This window comes from Poeciliopsis prolifica, unplaced genomic scaffold, assembly GCF_027474105.1.
Source record: "Poeciliopsis prolifica strain line A6 unplaced genomic scaffold, Auburn_PproV2 SCAFFOLD008, whole genome shotgun sequence".
NCBI lineage: Eukaryota > Metazoa > Chordata > Actinopteri > Cyprinodontiformes > Poeciliidae > Poeciliopsis > Poeciliopsis prolifica.
The window spans coordinates 4,999,709-5,016,148 of record NW_026562383.1 but is presented as its reverse complement, the minus strand read 5'-3'; the positions used below and the strand labels follow the sequence as shown (position 1 = coordinate 5,016,148).

The window sequence follows — 16,440 nt, the reverse complement described above, 5'->3', positions numbered from 1 at the left end:
GGAGTTTCTCTGGATTCTTGATCTGATGAAACTAAAACCAACTCCTGGTTCTTCAGCTTTGATTCTATAAAGTAGGTGTTGATGTAATGAGTAGTTTCTCTAGATAAACAAATAGGAGAGTCTCTGGGATCTAAGTTTGTTCTTATTCCTTTATTCCTGCTCTGGGTTGAGTGAAGTTATAAACTAAATGTTCCTCTTCTGGGTTGCTAAGCAGAATAAGAAAAGGTCCTCCGGATCTTTTTTTTTTTTTTATAATACCACTTATTAAAGTTAAGTGCCACCATTTGTCTTCAGAAGTCATTTAATTAGCATAAAGATTAATCCGATGGACTCCTAAACCAAGACCATCAAACTGAATCATGATGCGAAGTCTGAAACTACATTCTGAAGGTCAAGGGAGCTGGAGATTAGGGTGATGGCAAGGAGGTCTTCCAACCTTAAAGTCCAAGTTTAGAAAAAAAAAAATTGATACCATAGTCAGTCTTTGATTTTTCTGTTTTTGTTCAAATGTGCGTAAAATCAACAGAGGTTATCGGCCGTCTTTGTTTTATTATCTTCTGGAAGACAGCTGTGTCAACGCTGCCTGGTTGAATAAAACAATAACTTTCAATCTAAACATGTGAACAATGCAGCTGAAAGTCTTAAAATCGCAAGCCATGGAAACTCATCTTGTTCTTATTTATCCTGACAAATAGTTGGTCGCTCTCCCAAATATGTCGACGTGGCTCCTGTCAGCTCGGAGGCCGAACCTGGATCCTAAGTACAGGACCCCCGGGGAGGAAAGCCGCTTACATGGCGTGAAAAACATTTGTGCGCACGGCCCAGTCAAAGTCCGATACAGACAGAATCTGCGGCGAAGCGTCGCTCACAGGCTTCCACCGTGCAATGTGTCTGAGTTTGAGCTGTTCTGCAATTGAGAATGTGGAAAGATCTGTCTCGAGATGTTCATTTCAAATATTATTTTATCTCAAAAGGCAGGGAAAAAAAACAACACAAAGTCGTGGCTACAATTACAGGAAAAGGCGGTGAATCACGATCTGAACGAATACAAATTCACTCAAACTTCTCAGATTTTTATTTGTAAAAAAAAAAAAATGTATAAAACATGTATTGGCTTCATTCCTCTTCACAAACATTTTTCACTTTGTGTTGATCCATCCAAAAGAGAAACAAAAAAAATCTTAAGACGTGACAAAAAAAGAAAAGTCAGGCATAGACAGAGTTTACTAATTGTATTGTCTTATCGAGCTGAAGCTGCTAACATCCTGGCCGCTGTTATATTTATCACACTGCTTAAATTTAAATGATTCCTGTGCGACCACGCAACTTCACGAGATACTGTAACGGCAGGTGGTAAGTCTGACGACTGCCAATTTACTTTACTGTTGTCCTGCCGTTGTCTGTAACACAGAGACGTGCAAATGCATAAAATAGTTATTTAGCGCATTGCCTGAAGGCGAGGCGCTTAGTCTCCGTTGGATGGGCGCTCCATCTGGCTCGTGCGTCTCTGAATGACCGTAACTCCCCGGCACAAACACAGAGTCCGGCTCAAACCAAAATCATTAGCCGTTGCACGTTGATGTGTCTGCTATGTATTTTACTTTTCTTGCGTGTTTTACCACACAGAATTTATTGTTCGGAGGCGCCACTGAATCTGACATGTTTAGCCGCTGGAGAACAGATTCTCCCCGCGTCGTGTGTGCCGCTTTTCACTTTTGGTTTGCGTCAAAATGATCACAGAGCATCAAAATGCCCGTCAGCTGTCAGCCATAAAGAGCAGTGTTATCCTTTGAGCCCACCGTTCTACAGAGACATCTGCTTTTCCAGCCATCATTTCACACACAGTGGCAAAAAAGTTACTCATGATTTTGTCGTGCAGCGAGAAAAGTGTAACTTCTCTGTGCAAGGCAGAATCCTGTTTGAGAAATCAAAATTTAAGACAATTACCAGTATCGGATCGGATGAAGCTGCAGGACGTATTTTTTTCTCATAAAGTATTGATTTTTCATCTGCGAGTATAGATTCATTAAATCCTACCTTGAGCTTTATGTCAAATTCACATGAATGAAATGACAGCTGTCACATGTAACATTTTTTTGCCCAGTTGCACGCGTGCATCAGAAATGACATGCAGTGAAACAACCAGTTACAATTAATTCATTAAAGAAGTGAAATAGATCACTTACATTCTCTAACATAAGTAAAAAGGAGAAAGAAGGTTAGTTTTCTGCATCGCCAAGTTTTGTTTAAATTAACATTTAAACAAAGCAAATGCACAACAAATGTATGACAAAAACATTTATTACACCAATATTACACCATCAGTTATATTAAGTCAATCCGAGTCTATAGAACAGTCACAAAATCCCTCTGTCCCTCTAAAATCTTTTAGAAAATCTTAAAAATGTATCGAATCGTATTGTTTGCAGAATATTGCGATATGTATCATATGTAAACAGAATATCGCGTATCATATTGTGTCGTGAGATTAGTGTATCGTTACAGCCCTATTTTTAAGTTCGTTACTGGTATATTATTTCCCAGGTTTGATGAGGAAAACGTTCTGAAAGGCGTTTTTTGCGTGTGCAGCTCTTTATTCTTTCCTTCGTGTGCAGATTCGCCGGCAGGGCGGCATACAGCTGCTGGTGGACCTGTTGGACCACCGGATGACAGATGTTCACCGCAGCGCCTGCGGAGCCCTGAGGAACCTGACGAAAAAAACACGACAACAAGATCCTGCAGCTCTGCGACTGACTGCTGAGACCACCGACCTGGAGATCAGGGAGCTGCTCACAGGTACAACACACCTGTCGCCTCAGCGTTAACTGTGAACCGGAACAAAACGGCTGCTGCTCTTTTTACTTGGTGGTAATGGGGGTTTTGTTTGCGTTTGAACTGGGAGTGATCCCTCACACAAACATTTAATTTACTCGAGGTTCACCTTGCTTCACTCTGAAAGGAGCTCAAAAGGATCCTCCCACACACACGCATGCACGCGCTCACACAGAGAGATTGTGAGGAAACGTGAGGCTACAGTCACTACTGTGGCTTCCAGAACCGCCACTGCACACACGCAACTTATGGAATATGGATTTATGGTTCGTTAATTTCACAGCTGAGTGTGGGATGTAAACACAGAGTCATCAATCAATGCTTTGCTAATGTTTCTGTCACGTTGCTACATTTAGATTTTACACCCATTGTGCATATATATATATATATATATATATAATATATATATATATATAATATATATATATATATATCCTTAGCGAGTCAGAAATGACAGCCCTAAAAGAGCTTCGCTTTGTAAAATGCAGAGACTTAATAACGGCTTTTGTAAGTAGTTTGAGATGTTTTTATTGTGCCGCTGAAAAGAAAGTCAATAAATTTACTCTGTCTTTGCGAATGCCGCCCATAAGTCAGAGACTCGATACAAAATGATAGCAAATATTGGGGATTTATTTTTGTTTTTTATTTCAACTTAGTCATTTTTGTATGAAATGACAGCAAAACTATTTTGAAATACTGTATCTAAAAGTTCCGGCAGGTGTTCATTTATTTATCTATTTATTTTCAAACTCAAACATATTTTCCATCTTCGACTCAAGTGTCCTTGCAAACCCTCCTGAAACGCAAGCCGACAAACACGTGACGCATCGATTGCGCCGACCGGTGTGACGTAGTCAAGCGGTGCTAACAGGACAGTGAGAGACGTCGTCTCCCGTCCCTGTCCCCACAGAGCGTGCTTGCGAGGCTCGGAGGGGTGTCAGTCTTTTAAAGAGAAGAAGAAAAACAAAAAAGTGAATAAAAAGTGTTTTGTATGCAGCGAGTGGGTTAAAGATTACCATATAAATTAGAGCTGCAATTCATGGCGTGGAGCACAGAAATCCCCTCCGTCACAAATTAATCAGCTCAATGACCGACCGGACGCACGCGCAGCGCTCTGTTTGCTCTCCTTCAATGACCCACAGGAAGTCTCTCCTCTATTCCTTCTCTCTCTTTCGCTCCAGTTGGATTTTTTATTTTTTTTAAACTGTCATTTTGGGGGAATTTTTTTCCCGCCCGTCTCTCCGTTGTCCTTTTATTTTATTTTTTTTGCCTTTCGCCATTCCTCGGTATCAGCAGCCTCGTCTGCTCGCTTCTCTTTGTCTGGTGAGCATTTTGAATCAGAATCACAGCAGGAAGTCCAGCTACCTGCCTCGATGGCCACACGCTTACACACACACCGACCTACTCGTAATCACACAAACAGTGCTTCTCCTTTTGCTTCAGTGTAATTACGGTTTCCTCTAAAAAAAAAAATAAAAAGTCGTGTGGGTGGAATAACAAGTCCGATTTTTCAACGTGCAGAGCAAATATTACATACATATTCAATGTGGATGTTTAAACTTGAAATGTCCCGCCTCTTGGACGAGTTCTTCTTCAGATTCTGAAGAATCCTCTCTGTTTGTTAAGCCCAGGTTTAACATTTTTGCACAGAATAAATGCGATCTGCAGTCAGCGGTGTGTGGAATGCAGAAACCAGACAAGGACAAGATCTTCCCCCTTCATCTCTTACCTTACAAAATGCAACAGCTGCACACATACGAAAAGGAAAATATAAACTAGCGACGGTACGGAAGCATTGAGAACAGATTCAGGGGCAACATTTCTTCCAAGCGAGGAAGTTTCTGGTCACAGCTGGACGCCACAGCGAGACTCATTAAAGCAGAAAGTTTCTTGTTACGAGATCGTCTTTGTATGTAGTCATAACGAGAAAGTTTCCCATCGAAACGAGAAAACGTTCTCGTTCCGACAAGACAAAGCGAGAGTTTCTCCTTAGAACCGGAACGTTTTGTTCAAATGAGACTTGATACGACTCTCCTTTCCCTGCTTCAACATCAAAAAATCCCGACTTGTTGCTATTTACCACCTTTCTTATTAAAAAGAGGAGATATTTTGGTGCTAATGAGCTGTGCGTCTCATCAGAACAAGTTTCTTTAACCTCATCGAAACGAGCAACCTTTCTCGCTCTAACGAGTTTTGCGTCTCGTTATTGCGAGGACGTTTTCACGTTTTTCCTGAGCTACTAGTAAGTTTGTTTCTGAGCTCGTACGCTTTCGTACCATTTATATACTAGTTCCAGCAAAAATAAATAGCAAAAAGAAAAATGTGTGTAAACTTTTCAGCTGAACTCTTCTCTTCTTCTTTAAGCTTTGAAATGCTAATAAATCCAGCTAGGATTTCTTTGGAAGACCAAGTATAGAAGAAAATTATCGTTTTTACTATAAGTGGTCATTAGTTGTTTAAAATAAGGAGATAATAAATCTGCTTGTGAATCCAGTGAAATCCGTCTGAAAGCTTCGAGTTTTCCGACTGAATTGAACAGAGAAACTTTGCCTACTACATTCCACCTGTTAAAAACCCTCCAGCTTGAAAGAAAACTCAACAAGGCTTTTTCTTTTAAAGGTCTCCCCGCATTACTAACGCTGACGCGGTGAGTTGTTTACCAGAAACCGCGACTGCCGTGTCAAAGGCTGGTTTTGGCCGTTTGAAGGTCTGGAGGTGAGCGCCAAAACGTTTGTGTCCGACATGCGAGAAAACTTGCGAAAGCCCCACCAGTCACATCTCAGACTCTATAGAGACCCAAACGTAGCGTGTTGGGAGCGATGGCAAGGATTTGTCTGTACAAACTAAAACTGGACGGATGTCCGTAGTTGTGCTTAAACCAGCCGAGGTTGTCAGAGGTCGCTTCTCAGTGGAGGTTGTTTCTGTTTTGGAGGCTAAAATCTGTGGACAGGATAATTGCCTCCTGTTGGGTTAACACTGGGCCTGCTGTCCACGTCGTGGCAGAGAGTTTCCACAAACCCGCCCTGAATACAAAGGAGACCCATTGATTACTTCACCGGCTCTCTGGTTGAGGACCGGTTTAAACCTTCGGACTCGTAGCAACGTGAGGCGTCCTCCAGAGTGGCCCGTTCTTCCCCGACTGAAACGTCGCGGTTCTGCTGGTTGTTAGATTAGGAACTCATCATCGATTTTTATTCGTCATTTCTTTTTTCTGAACTCGTCAACCGATTTACATTTCTCCCCTTCTCCACTTAAATATATATTGTGGGATTTTTTTTCTTTTTCTATTTTTCCTTTTTCCTGAACAATGATTTGCTGATACCGGAGGAAAATAGCCTCTCGCGCCGTTTATGACACCCCATCACCACTCTGGAGCCGATCCAGCTGTGAGAGTGTATCTCACGCCTGAGCGGTCTTCTGATTGGCCGACCCACAGCAGAAAGAGCAGCGGCGGCCTGGACCTGACATTGCTGGAAGTACCCGAGTGGAAAAAAAAAAAACCTTGGATAAACTGAGTAAAACGAGTTGGGTAGTCAACAGAAACATAGATGTATAATGTCTTCGTTTAGACCTGGAATCACGGATTAAAAGATGAAACTTTAAGAAACAAGAAGCGTTCTGTATTTTAGAAAATCAAAAAAAAAATTTAAATGGCCCTTTATTTATACTAAATGTCTGTAACCAAATAAATCTGTTAATGTAATGCTGTTTATTTACATTGTGAACATTTTGGGACAAAAGGATGAGAGCTGACAACTCAAAATGCCGCTAACAATTTTCTACTTTCTACTTTTTGTTTAAAGCCAAACCAAAAACAAACAAAAACAAAGTCATCCTCCAACAATGCACGAAGATGTGTCTCGTCATGTGGAGGGTTTTCTCATTCGTCATGGAGACCGGCTGTCATTCTGAAGGTCAAATCCTCATCCTGGGGCCACTTACAGACGCAACACGTCACGGGCATATGAAGCTAAAATGTACATATAGTGCCTTGGTAAAGGGTTCACAAAACACTGCTGCTGAGCCTCCAAAGATCCTTTTTTTTTCTGTTTCTCTACCTTAAAGTAACCAGAGAGACGTTAATATTCACTATGACGAAAACTGTAGCCTCACATCAAGCACCTTAAACGATTTCAGCCGGAACAATAAGAGATGAAACATGGAACGGTCTGGGAGAACCAAAGACGCATCAACGCCGCGGGGGCCCAAACAGAGAACCGTGGCGGGACGACGATTCCAAGCAAACTGTGAATCAAATGGGAAATGGCTCTGGAGACACAGAGCGATAGCCGACATATTCATTTCCTCTCCCTCTCGGTAGCGGCACACCCGCTGCCTCCTGTTGCCACTCATGATGTAAGGCTGTGGCAATTAACCTCATTCATCTGTCAGACACTCATTGCTCTCTATGTGTGTGTGTGTGTGTGTGTGTGTGCGCCCCTCGCCGGATGTCTGTTTGCGGCGTTGAGACGGTCGGCGAGTTTGTGCGCGTTTCTGATCACATCTAAATTCCCGTTGCCTTTCACCTCGGGGAGATGATGTCATTCTCTGCACAGCGAGAGGCGACGCTGGCAAACAGCTGAATTTTCCCCAGAGAGTCGAGAATCTCTGCCTTCGCAGCTGCAGCTACGACATCATGCGTTGCATTTCCAATTACAAGAAACGTAGTAATTACCTGCCCTGGTAAAACACGGCGGTGGAAGCGTCGTGTTTGCTCACAGGGGGATTTTGTTATTTTTCTTTCTCATTCGATGTTTTTCTCGTTTGTTTTTGTTTTTTCGGTCTGCGCTTTAAATGCACTCACACAGACACCGGAAAATACACGCGAGACTATCCGGAGAAGATTCAAAAAGTTATAAACTTTAACTTCAAAGAACGAAAGGCGAGATCCGTGAGATCGTCTCGCCGACCCGCCAGTCGTCAAAGCAGACGTGTAGTCGCACGACTGAGGGGTTTTGTCGGAACAAAACTCTATCAAACACTACAATGCAGAGCTTCTGCAGAAACTCTTCTTTAACTACACCGTGCAAAACACTTGCTTTGGAGAGCAAAAACATGTTCAGCATAATTATGGACAGAATCATTTTTTTCATAAAGATGGCAGAAAAATCTCCAATCTTCACACTTCGCAGATAGATGCTGCAGGAAAGATGCTCGGCACATACAATTTTTTTTGATAATTGCACATACTGAGTGCGATGCGCAATTGTCAGGCCGACACCAACAAAATATGCAAAGCCCTCCATGTTCAGAGCATCTGTTTCTGAGGACAAACACTGACATGTCCGGCGCCGTCCTGCATGTAATGCATATTTCAGAATCAACTTGATTTGCCGCATTTGTGGGTGCAAACAAGGAGTCTGATTTCTGTTTCATCATTAAAGTACAAAGAAACATTTAATGAGTAAAAACCATGTGGATAGGACAATAGAAGCATTTAATAGGGAGTGAGCGTGTGGGCCACGTTTTTTGCATTATACGCACGCACACGCACACGCACACACACACACACACACACACCCAACCACTCAAGCAAAGACCGTCACCTGAATTTCTGTGCAGCCAAGAAAGACGATTCCCTCAGGAAAAAAACAATCCTGCTTCAAGTTCAGATATTTATTTTATGGCTACCAGATTTTTTTAAAAAAAAGAAAAGTATTTAGCTAATGAATATCTTAAGAAAAATTACAAAACTTTAGCTGAACAAGCAGAACACCCGTTTTGTCCCGATCGCCACAAAAAGCTGAACTCTCTAAACGACGAATCCAAAAGTCATTTTGCAAATGTGTTTGACCCCCAAACAGAAGCAGTCCGCCTTAAAAAACAAAAAGCTCAAAGTGCTGATGGGGTCAGCTTTGATTTGTTAAGGGGCTTGGATGCAATACACACTTAAAAAAATAAAATAAAAAATGAACACACGCGCACAAGTAAAAAAAAAAATCCTATTTACAGATAAGAAGAGCTGCAATTACACAGGCACTGTTGAACCGAGGGTGAACAGCAAGAGGCCTGAAGAGCGGGACGCCTTGCTCCAGACATGTTAAACGCTCGCAGACGGAAAGGATGCGTCGCCACCGCGGCTGTAATTACTGTCATAAAGGAACGGGGCCAATGCCTGCAGATATGACTACGGGCTGACACTCGGAGGAAAAACCATATAATTACACCAATACAAAGATTGTAAGATAAAGGTCAACGAGAGCGACGACGTCCTGCATCAACGTTTGCATTCATGACACTCAGGAAGTCAGAGTGGTTAATAGCAAAATACGGTGATTTCCCTCGTTGTCTCCCCACACACTACCGTTCTTTTTTTTTTTTTTTTCTAAAACGTTCAGCTTACTTGTTCCAAACAACAAGAGAGGTATTTTCCAGAGAAAAAAGGCCTTTTTGTCCGTTCCGGTCAAAAGTGTTTTGCAGTTTGCGGCCGATGGCGGTAAGGGTGATTGGTAATTGGTAGGCAGGAGAAAAACTCCACTTTCTTGGTTGGCTGGTCGCTACATGGTGAATTCAGGAGAGAATTAAGAGGAGGGATGGGAAGAGCTGCAACGGTTCTCCGTTCAGTGGATTTACTGTCTTCACTTTTTCTTTCAAACGAACACACACAGAAATGGTGTTCAGTAATTCCTTTGGGTGTCACATTCTGATAATGTTAAAGTGTGTTTTAATGTGTGGATATTCAAAAAGACGCAGAGCAGCAGACTTGGGCAATGTTTTAACTAAGGGTGCACAATATTATCAGCACGGTATCGGCCAATATTAGCAGTAAGATGTAATATTGGACATCAAAATAACTCACAGATATAAAAACTGTTGTTTTTATGGGACAATGATGCCTGCAGAACAGCACGCTGTTCGAGTGTCGTCATTGTCTTGGAGAGAGAAAATGCCTTGAATAAATTTGACATTAAACATAATGCAAGTCAAAAGTGTTGCATTTTCAACCTCTTTCGTACCTTTTTATCATTTGCATTTGGTAGCAGGCTAAGCTAATGGAGATGTGGCAGAATTTTGATCCACAGTAGTGAAAACCTTATACTTTCAATAATTATCTATAGTAAAAAAAAATATTGATATTGGCATTGGTTATTGGCCAAATGAGATTTAGAATATCGAATATCAACCAAATATTCACTATCATACATACCAATTTGAACAAGCTAATGGTATTTGCACAATTAAAGCATTGTAAAATATCTTTTTTTTTTTTTATTATTTAAAACAGAAAAGCAAAGTATTTTCTATTTTTCTCTGTTGGGACTCTGTTATTTTTTTCTCTTGAGAGTCTTGGTCATTGCATCATGCCACGCAATATAGCGTAAGATACCTGTACCTCCGTTAGTTTGCTTCCCAGTTGCCAGTCAGTACCTAAAATCTGTAAAATAAACACACCGGAAACGTAGTTGTAGTTTCCAAGCACTTATTCCACAGAGCATCCTTCCATTTAAAAAGGAACAATTATAAAAGCTTTGCAGTAATAATATATGGATGGCATATTGCTGAACTGCATGTCTGTCTGTATTCACATCTTTCTAATTATTAATAGGCCATATTTCTAGACTTTTGTCTGATGAACCCCTGATTAAAAGTTTCCAACTGGGAAACTGATTCTTACCCGATTTGAGCCGTCGTCATAATCTGCGATTGTAAGTGTTAAAAGTTTGTTGTATTGGAAAAGTAATAATGCCAATATGGCTCTGATACTGATCTCTATACTCAACCGGTAGTAGACATGAACACCAGGTCAAAGTTCACTCCAGGGTCTTTCAAATGTTCCAGGTGTGTCGTCGGCTTTCTGCATGTTTTCCGTTCTCCTCCATCTCTGCTCTGGTTCTGCAGGCGTCCTGTGGAACCTGTCGTCGTGCGACGCCCTGAAGATGCCTATCATCCAGGACGCCCTGGCCGTGCTGACCAACGCCGTGATCATCCCGCACTCGGGCTGGGACACGTCCCCCCACACCCAGGAGGACCGCAAGCTTCACCTGCACTCCTCCCAGGTCCTCCGCAACGCCACAGGCTGCCTCCGGTCAGTTCTTAGTTTCCTTCATTTGTCTCTGTCTTGTATCTCGGATTGCTAGTTGACACTTTGCAGAGCTTGTTCTGAAGTACACTTCTTCTTCTGCTTCTTCTTCTTCTCTTATTAAGAAGCCAAAAAGAAAAGAGTCTGTCAGACTATATATAACACAGTCATGCATTTTTAGAAAACGTTCAGTGTTATTTTTATTATATTTTTTTTTACCAGTCAACACTTCATTTCTGATGACTCACCAGTGTAGCTGCTCAGTTTCTCGTTGGTTGTGCAGTGCAGTTTGGAAAATGTGGGGCTGACACAGACTGTCAATGAGCAGCAACTTGTTACGTCCACTCAGGTACATTTACTTGAGCAAAAAACGATTTCAGGAGTTACGTCTATGCACGCTGCTTCTTCCCTTTGCTTGAGTTATACCACTGTGAAGCAGCGCTACTCTTACTTGAGTTGCAGTGTGCTGTGAACAAACATCAGCAAGTTCTGCCACCACTTTAATTGTGACAGCCCACACTGAAATGGGGCAGCATCCATTCGGCTCTTTAAAATGTCTTCATTCGTATTTGCTCATGTGAAATGAGCAAATACGAATTAAGCTTTTACGATGAAACTTTTTTTACAAAACTTTTACGACGCTTTTAAATCCAACCATTCTTCCATCCATCCATTTTCTTTATCCTTCATTCCTGTCTGTGGTTTTGTGCAGGTTTTACATTTAAAGCCTGACCACCTGTATGAAAAAAAAAAGATATGCCCCATTACTTCCTGTTGAAAAGAATTTCTTTCATGTTTAGTCGGGAAAATATGAAAAAATGTGCAGGAACCCTGAAGGAGAGTTTTTCGGCATATTTCCGGATACAAACTGGGCAGAATTTGGGTGAAAATAGTGGCTTGAGCACGACTCCACCGCATTCTCCACACACACACACACACGCACATGTGTGTGTGTTTTCTGTGGTGTTTTCTGTTGGTCTCTCCATCCAACCACGTGCGGGTTTTTAATCTCGTCACTGTAGACTTGTGGGGGGGGAGGACACATCTGGTACAGTGGTGCGTGTGTGATATTGAGTCTGTTGGCGAGCGTGTCGGTGCGAGATAACTTTGAGCCGCTCGGCTCCCCAAACTCGAAGGCCTAATTCATCCTTCTCACGCCTCGTTAGGGAATGCTGGGAGTCTGATTAAAGATTGAATATTTCATGGCGGGTTTGGTCTATCGCCGGCCACCTGCTCTCTCTTTTTCCTCGCTCGTTCCGTCTCCTATTATCATCCGCAATTTCTCATTTTCCCCTCTCTCTGTTTACCCCCTCTTTGGTCTCTCTCCCTCTCTCCGTCTTGTCACATTATCCCAATACTTCTTTCTCCATCGTATTATGCCCTCTTTTATCCGTCGTCCCTTCTGCCTGTTCCCTCCCCGTCGCCGTTTCTACCCTGTCATTCCTCACTGCCTCTCTCCTGTTGTGTCAGCTAACAAGAAGATCTGGAGTTCTGCGCAGAGAACGGGGCAGACGCCACGCAAACGCCACAGCGGCTAATAAGGAGCATATTAACCCATTTACTTTGAGCTTTTGGGGGCTATCACTCCTTTAGGAGTCATCAGGCCTTTTTTAACTCACTGCTTAGCCAGATTAAAGGGCCCTCTGTTCTTACACATGCAACAAATTGCTGTCTTCATGAGCAGCAGTTTGTGTGTCATTTTCCAGCCCTTAGGTGAACTGACATGATCACGTATAGGAACGCCGACCTTGAGTCTTTAACATTCTACCTATCTATCCATCCATCCATCCATCCATCCATCCATCCATCCATCCATCCATCCATCCATCCATCCATCCATCCATCCATCCATCCATCCATCCATCCATCCATCCATCTTTCAATATGTATGTGTATATGTAGATATATATATAGTACAGACCAAAGGTTTGGACACAACCTTCTCATTCAATTCTCATTTCCTTTATTTTCATGACTCTTTATAAGGTAAGAAAGCCACTTATTAACCTGCTAGTGAAAACCATTTCAGTTGACGACCTCTTGAAGCTCATCAAGAGAATGCAGAGTGTGTGCAAAGCAGTGATCACAACAAAAGGTTGCTACTTTGAAGAAACTACAATATAAGGTGTATTTTCAGTTGTTTTACACTTTTTTGTTTAGTACATATTTCCTCCACATGTGTTAATTCATAGTGAATTAATTCAGTGTGAATCTACAATGTCAATAGTCATGAAAATAAAGAAAACTCATTGAATGAAAAGGCGTGTCCAAACCTCTGGATGTTGTGTTTAGATCCCATATTGAGGGTGAAAATATAATAAAAATGAAGTTGAAATACATTTTTGAGTTGGACAGATATGATCAAGATACGATCACAACAGTATTATTATTTTTAACAATCAACAGAACGTAAGTCTGTTTGGCTTAAGTTTTGTTGGACTTGGTTGTTCAGGTACGAAGGATTAGTACCAACTGAGATGGAAACATAGATATCATGCAAACCGATGCCTTGTGTTCTCGCGAATGTCTTTCCACAAACATACTTCTAGGAGTTAAATGCACATGTTTAAAAAACGAGCAGCACACACAGGTGCAAAGAAATAAAAAATGGTTTTGTAAAATCCCAATAGAAACCCCTGGAGGTCTTTTTCTATCATCGCTTACAGAGAAATCTTCTGTAACCAGACCTAACCGTCCCAGCTCTGAATCAGCGCCTGTTCCAGTCAAAACTGAGACCACAACGTGGCAGCGAGGTTCTTCGCAGAATAGCGCCTGTGGGGGATTTGGTGTTTCACAGAATGAGATCGCTGCGCTGCAACCTGAACCTGAACCTGTACATGTTCAGGTTCCCTTCAGCCATTCGCTGCAAGGAAAATGCAGCGTTTCCTATTGTCAAACCTCATTTTAAGCAAATCCCACCATGTTAGGCCTCTGCTTTGCACAGTCATTCAAAATGGATGGAGAGATTTTTTTGTTTTATTTATTTATTTTTTTGTGTGGCAGCAGTACGTTAGGAGTTGAATCACATTTTCATTTGAGTGAAAAGAAGCTCAGTTTTAGCCACAGCGTTATCTGTTGGGTGTAATTTCTCGCCGGCCTTGTTATTTTGATCCTCTACGCTTAAAGATCAAATAATGAGAGATAATCTCACAGCGCGGCTGCATTGCAAAGGAATCACTTCACTGGAATTCATTACCTCTAACCAACTGAGGGTAATTAATTTCAGCCTATTAATAGACAGGAGACCAAATCTAATATCGGAGAAATCGTACGCTTAACGCCAGTTGAAAGTGGATCTTGTTTGCTACGATTTGGATGTTTCAGGTGGCTGTTTATTCTGATTTTGTCATGTTGTTCACTGAACAGGTGATGCAGCTTTCTGACAGCGTCCTGCTGCGTGCATGGGCGTGTGTGCATGCGTGTGTGTGTTTGTGTGTGTGTGAACGCTCTGGTGAACTTGCATCACGACTCGAAGCAAATAACAGCCGGAGGGGATGCAGACTCAGAGGAGTACAGTTTGTCAACAACCTCGATATTGTTTTTTTAGGCAGTCATTTGACTGTAGAAAACCGACGGAGGTTGTCAGAATCAAAAGCAGCCTCCTCGCTTAAACAGAATGCTGCCTCACCTTCACATCTCCCACCTGGTTTTCCACCGACCCACTCAGGCCCCTCATGAATCTGTCATGTGCAAACGGCGTCTGCATACAGATGTCCGCTGGTTTTGGATCAGCAGGCGAGTCCTGACTTTTCTGACGCTGTTAGATTTGGGTAAAGAGAGGAAGGTGTCCAGACTAAATCGGTCCCGGTTCCACCGGAGAGGGAGTGAGGAAAATTACTTTTGTTTTTCCTGTCTTCCTGTTACCTAAAAAGTTGAATAAATAACCACAATCCAAATGTTTGCCATAGAACTGCTTAAAAGTTTCTCTCATTGGATTATTCAAGAATTGACATCTGTCGAGCTTCCCTCTCCTCCTGCTTTCCTTCCTCTTGGAAATCTGGTTCAGCCTGACATTTCTGCTTCGGTCGCCGAACGCGCTTGACAATTATTTTTACGTCAGTTTGACTTTCTATTTTTATAGCCAGACAACTTGGGTCGGTTGCTAAGCTAGCTCAGACTTTAGGAAACACCATCGTCTATGAGCCCCAACATAGTATCTGTAGTTACTCAATTATACTTACTTGAGTGACTTTTTTTTGGGGGGGGGGGGGGTGTACTTTTAGGAATATTTTTTTACTGCTCTGTACTTTTGGTGTATCGCTTCCCTTACTTGAGTAAAATTTCACACCTGCAGTTTTTGTTAAAGTTTCACTTTTATTTTATTTTATTTTATTTTTTTGAAAGAAACTGATTTGCATCAATTTGATTTGGCCTTGTTTTGTTATTTTTCTGTACTTGTATGAACTGTTGTCATTTTGGTCCTTGAAATGCCCAAATTTCCAATTAAATCTGTATTTTTGATGTCATTTTTAAGCGATTGATCATTTGATCAGCTGCTCTGAACTTGGATTTTTTTTAACTTTTTTTTCCCCCTCGAGTGATTTTTGGATGGCTAAAGCAGCTCTGCTCTTTCTTGAGTCCAGTTTGAAGGGACTACTCTGATCCCAACCAGGCGTGTTGCGTTCACAGACAAATTAGCTGAACAAGTAGAAGCCACTGCTAAAAAGAAAAAAAAAAAACAGCTCTTCTTCAGTCGTCATGCTGGTTGTTCTCGTCTCGTTCTCGCAACTGCAAAGAGTCAACGTGACATTTTTTGTTCGTCGCCGACAGCGGCAGGCCGTGAACTTGTGTCTCTGTGTGAAACAGGAACGTGAGTTCCGCCGGGGAGGAAGCGCGGAGGAGGATGAGGGAGTGCGAAGGCCTCACGGACGCCCTGCTTTACGTCATCCAGACGGCTCTGGGGAGCAGCGAGATAGACAGCAAGGTGATGCAGGAACACACACGGCAGGGCACACACAACTCCGCATACTATTAATAATCTGGCTCATACCTGCGTGAGTAGAATAACCTTGTGCTTGTGTGAAGTGTCGCTGTTTAAAACTGCCATTTTAATGACAAATAGACAAATGGCTTAAAGTGAAAATTAGGAAATTAGCAGCGTCTCGACAGTGTAACATGGCTGTTGTTTTTATATGCAGGACTTGAGACCTAAATCTGCAGTATGCAGCTTTTGTAAAAAAAAAAATATATATATTTTTTAACAGATTTCTCAAAACTTTCACAATATTATTACAATAAAAAGAAATCTAATTCCTCTTCCTGTGGTTCTCCAGACATGTGCTCAATCATAAACGGCCAATCAGAGTCAGGGGGAGGGTCTTCATGCTGTCAATCTTCCTCGTGTATGCGCTGCAGTTGTGCTAATGCCGACAAAACTTATTGTTACGGAAGAACTCTTTATCCAGCCGCCGTCCATTGTGGGGTAACTAGCGTTAACTTGGCAGAAAGCAACGGGGAGAGTGTGAGCAGCGCGTACGTGAGGCTGACTGACGGCATCAAGACCCTCCTACTGGCTCTGATGGGTTTGTTGTGTTTTCCTTCTCTGCTCTTGCGCAACATCACCAGGAAAGGGCGGAATGCACTTTTTT

The 16,440-nt window shown here is 42.1% G+C and overlaps 1 protein-coding gene across 2 annotated transcripts in view; it reads left to right on the top strand.

Annotated features, from left to right (window-relative positions):
- The window catches only part of ctnnd2b (catenin (cadherin-associated protein), delta 2b), a 129,952-nt gene that overhangs the window by 96,122 nt on the left and 17,390 nt on the right, over positions 1 to 16,440 (top strand). For both annotated transcript variants that reach the window (XM_055032813.1, XM_055032812.1), the window contains 3 exons: positions 2,616 to 2,796; positions 10,672 to 10,858; positions 15,659 to 15,776. In XM_055032813.1, the coding sequence (XP_054888788.1) occupies positions 2,616 to 2,796; positions 10,672 to 10,858; positions 15,659 to 15,776 (486 nt within the window). The remainder of the gene's footprint in view (positions 1 to 2,615; positions 2,797 to 10,671; positions 10,859 to 15,658; positions 15,777 to 16,440) is intronic.